General features: G+C 49.4%; 1 protein-coding gene across 1 annotated transcript; it reads right to left on the bottom strand.

Annotated features, from left to right (window-relative positions):
• Positions 1-577: 577 nt before the first annotated feature.
• On the bottom strand, positions 578-2,112 carry LOC104403815 (coiled-coil domain-containing protein 3-like; the record flags this gene model as incomplete). Its single annotated transcript, XM_010012070.1, has 2 exons — positions 578-752; positions 2,030-2,112. Coding segments are annotated over 2 exons (258 nt in total), but the record flags the coding sequence as incomplete, so codon positions are not given.
• Positions 2,113-2,116: the final 4 nt, after the last annotated feature.

Raw genomic sequence — 2,116 nt, 5'->3', positions numbered from 1 at the left:
AAAGAGGCATTTCATTCAGCTCCTTCAGAAGTAAGCGCTGGCATTGGCCAGACAAACCCTGCCCTCATCGCTCAGACGAAACATGCCCTCAAGAGTCTACTTTTCCCCAGCCACTACAAAGACAGCTTAGGGCGATTAGTTCAGTAGATGTTATGTGGAGTTAGGCAAGAATAATCCTTTACAGTCTGTCATGGTCCAGGCACTGCTCTCCCTACATGAGATGAACACAGAAGTACAAAAGCAAAGCTCTGCTCCTGAATAATTCAGCTGTAGCTAAAGTACAGGGTCTGGAGATTGCCCTGGGTGGAGTATGACAGGATCACAGGCTGGTTTCCAGCCTATTGTTCTTGAACAGGTTGATACCAAGCTTTGCTCAGGTCCATGGGAAGCTAAAGAGCTAACACAGAGGTCAGCTTTGAAAGCAGAGTTTAACACCAGTGTGTTACTTTGCCAGTGATCCCACCAAACGACCAGGAAAATCAGGGATCTGCTGCTCTGCATTCATATGTATATATGTTTGCAAACGACATGGGAATGCCAGTGCCCACAAGCACTGAAGAGCAAATAAATCCCTTACCCGGTTGTCCTCTTGAATCTCCCAGTCACTGGAGAAGCTCAACACGTGCTGTGCCTGCGAGCAGTTAGAAAACTGGAAAAGACTGGCAAACATCCTTCTGTTCTCCATGGTGTCTGGGAAAATCGCCTCCTGGAAGTTGACTCCATGTGGCAGGAGGATGTAGTTCTCATCCATTCTGAAACACAAATTGCATGGGCAGCCCACGGTGAGGATGAGCAGCACTTTCTCTCCCACAGAAGTCACCTGTCATGCTTCAGCCTGGCTCAACAAGTGCCACCAAAGTCACCCACACAGACTTTTAGCAGGCATGTGGCTCTCAGCTCTCCTGGGACTTAGTTGCTAAGACAGAGGACTGGACCAGGCAGCAGCAGTAAGGACTTAAATAGGCCCCTACCACCCTACAGACATCAATGGACCCTCATGTATGAGGCAAATCCATACTTTAGCCCATGGTTCCTACTGAATTTCCATCACTTTGCCCTTGATCCCAGAGTTTAAGTACTCCTTCAAGCAGTCACAGAATCGTATCATAGAATAACAGAATGGTTTGGGTTGGAAGGGACCTTAAAGCGCACCCAGTTCCAACCCTCTGCCACGGGCAGGGACACCTTCCACTAGAGCAGGTTGCTCCAAGCCCCTGTGTCCAACCTGGCCTTGAATCCTGCCAGTGATTGGGAGTCTTGAAGAGGGGCATGGAAAACATCTCTCCACCCTACAAAAATCATCTATAGCTGTAAAAACATTGAGACATAGTAACCCCACACCTGTGAAGACTTCTGAGCTGAGTACTTCTGCCCTGTAATTATTACACTAACAAGGTCCTGAGCACCTCAGCTATGAACCAGGTCTCTCCTGAACCAAGTGTTGTATAACCAGTAAAGTCAATAAATAACTTCTGTAAAACGTGTTTAAAGATATTGCTGCAGGCAAAGGACTAGGCAGCATCAAGTTGTGATTCATTACTCACCCAGTGCAAGAATATATCGAGTATTTCAAAACAAGCCACTCAATAGTATTTCGCAAACACTCTTGGATTGAAAGGTCACAGCAATGGCTCTGCTCCCACATTGTGGTTTGTTCTCTTATTCTTTCGATGAACCCAGAGTCGGGATTTGGCTGGGGCTTGGGAGAGCCAGGAGGAAGCTATCGGGTGAGTGCTTGGGGATGGGTTTTAAAGTTCCACGCCACACTTTGGTGAAGAGGCGCTGGCCTCTCTGCAGTCCCATCGTAAAAACAAAAGCAGCAGCACCCAGGAGCTACTCAACAGTAGCAGAGTTGACGGACTATTATGAGTTTAGGATTGGCGGCTGGTTTTTTCCCGGTGAAACTGGGGGTGGAAGCGCCAAGCGCTGCGGGGAGAGCGGGATGGAGCGAACACTCTCGAGTGCAGAGGTACCCCGGAGCCGGGATACCGACACCTCCCCTCCGGATACCCCATACCCCGGGACTCACCGGAGGAAGAAGAAGTAAGCGTAGCCCTGCATGACGGTGTGCGAGTGGCAGGAGAAGTACCCGAGGCCGGTGAGGTTGAGGCGGGAG

This window comes from Nestor notabilis, unplaced genomic scaffold (assembly GCF_000696875.1).
Source record: "Nestor notabilis isolate BGI_N333 unplaced genomic scaffold, ASM69687v1 scaffold10723, whole genome shotgun sequence".
Classification (NCBI taxonomy): domain Eukaryota; kingdom Metazoa; phylum Chordata; class Aves; order Psittaciformes; family Psittacidae; genus Nestor; species Nestor notabilis.
This window is presented reverse-complemented; position numbering and strand designations above follow the sequence as displayed.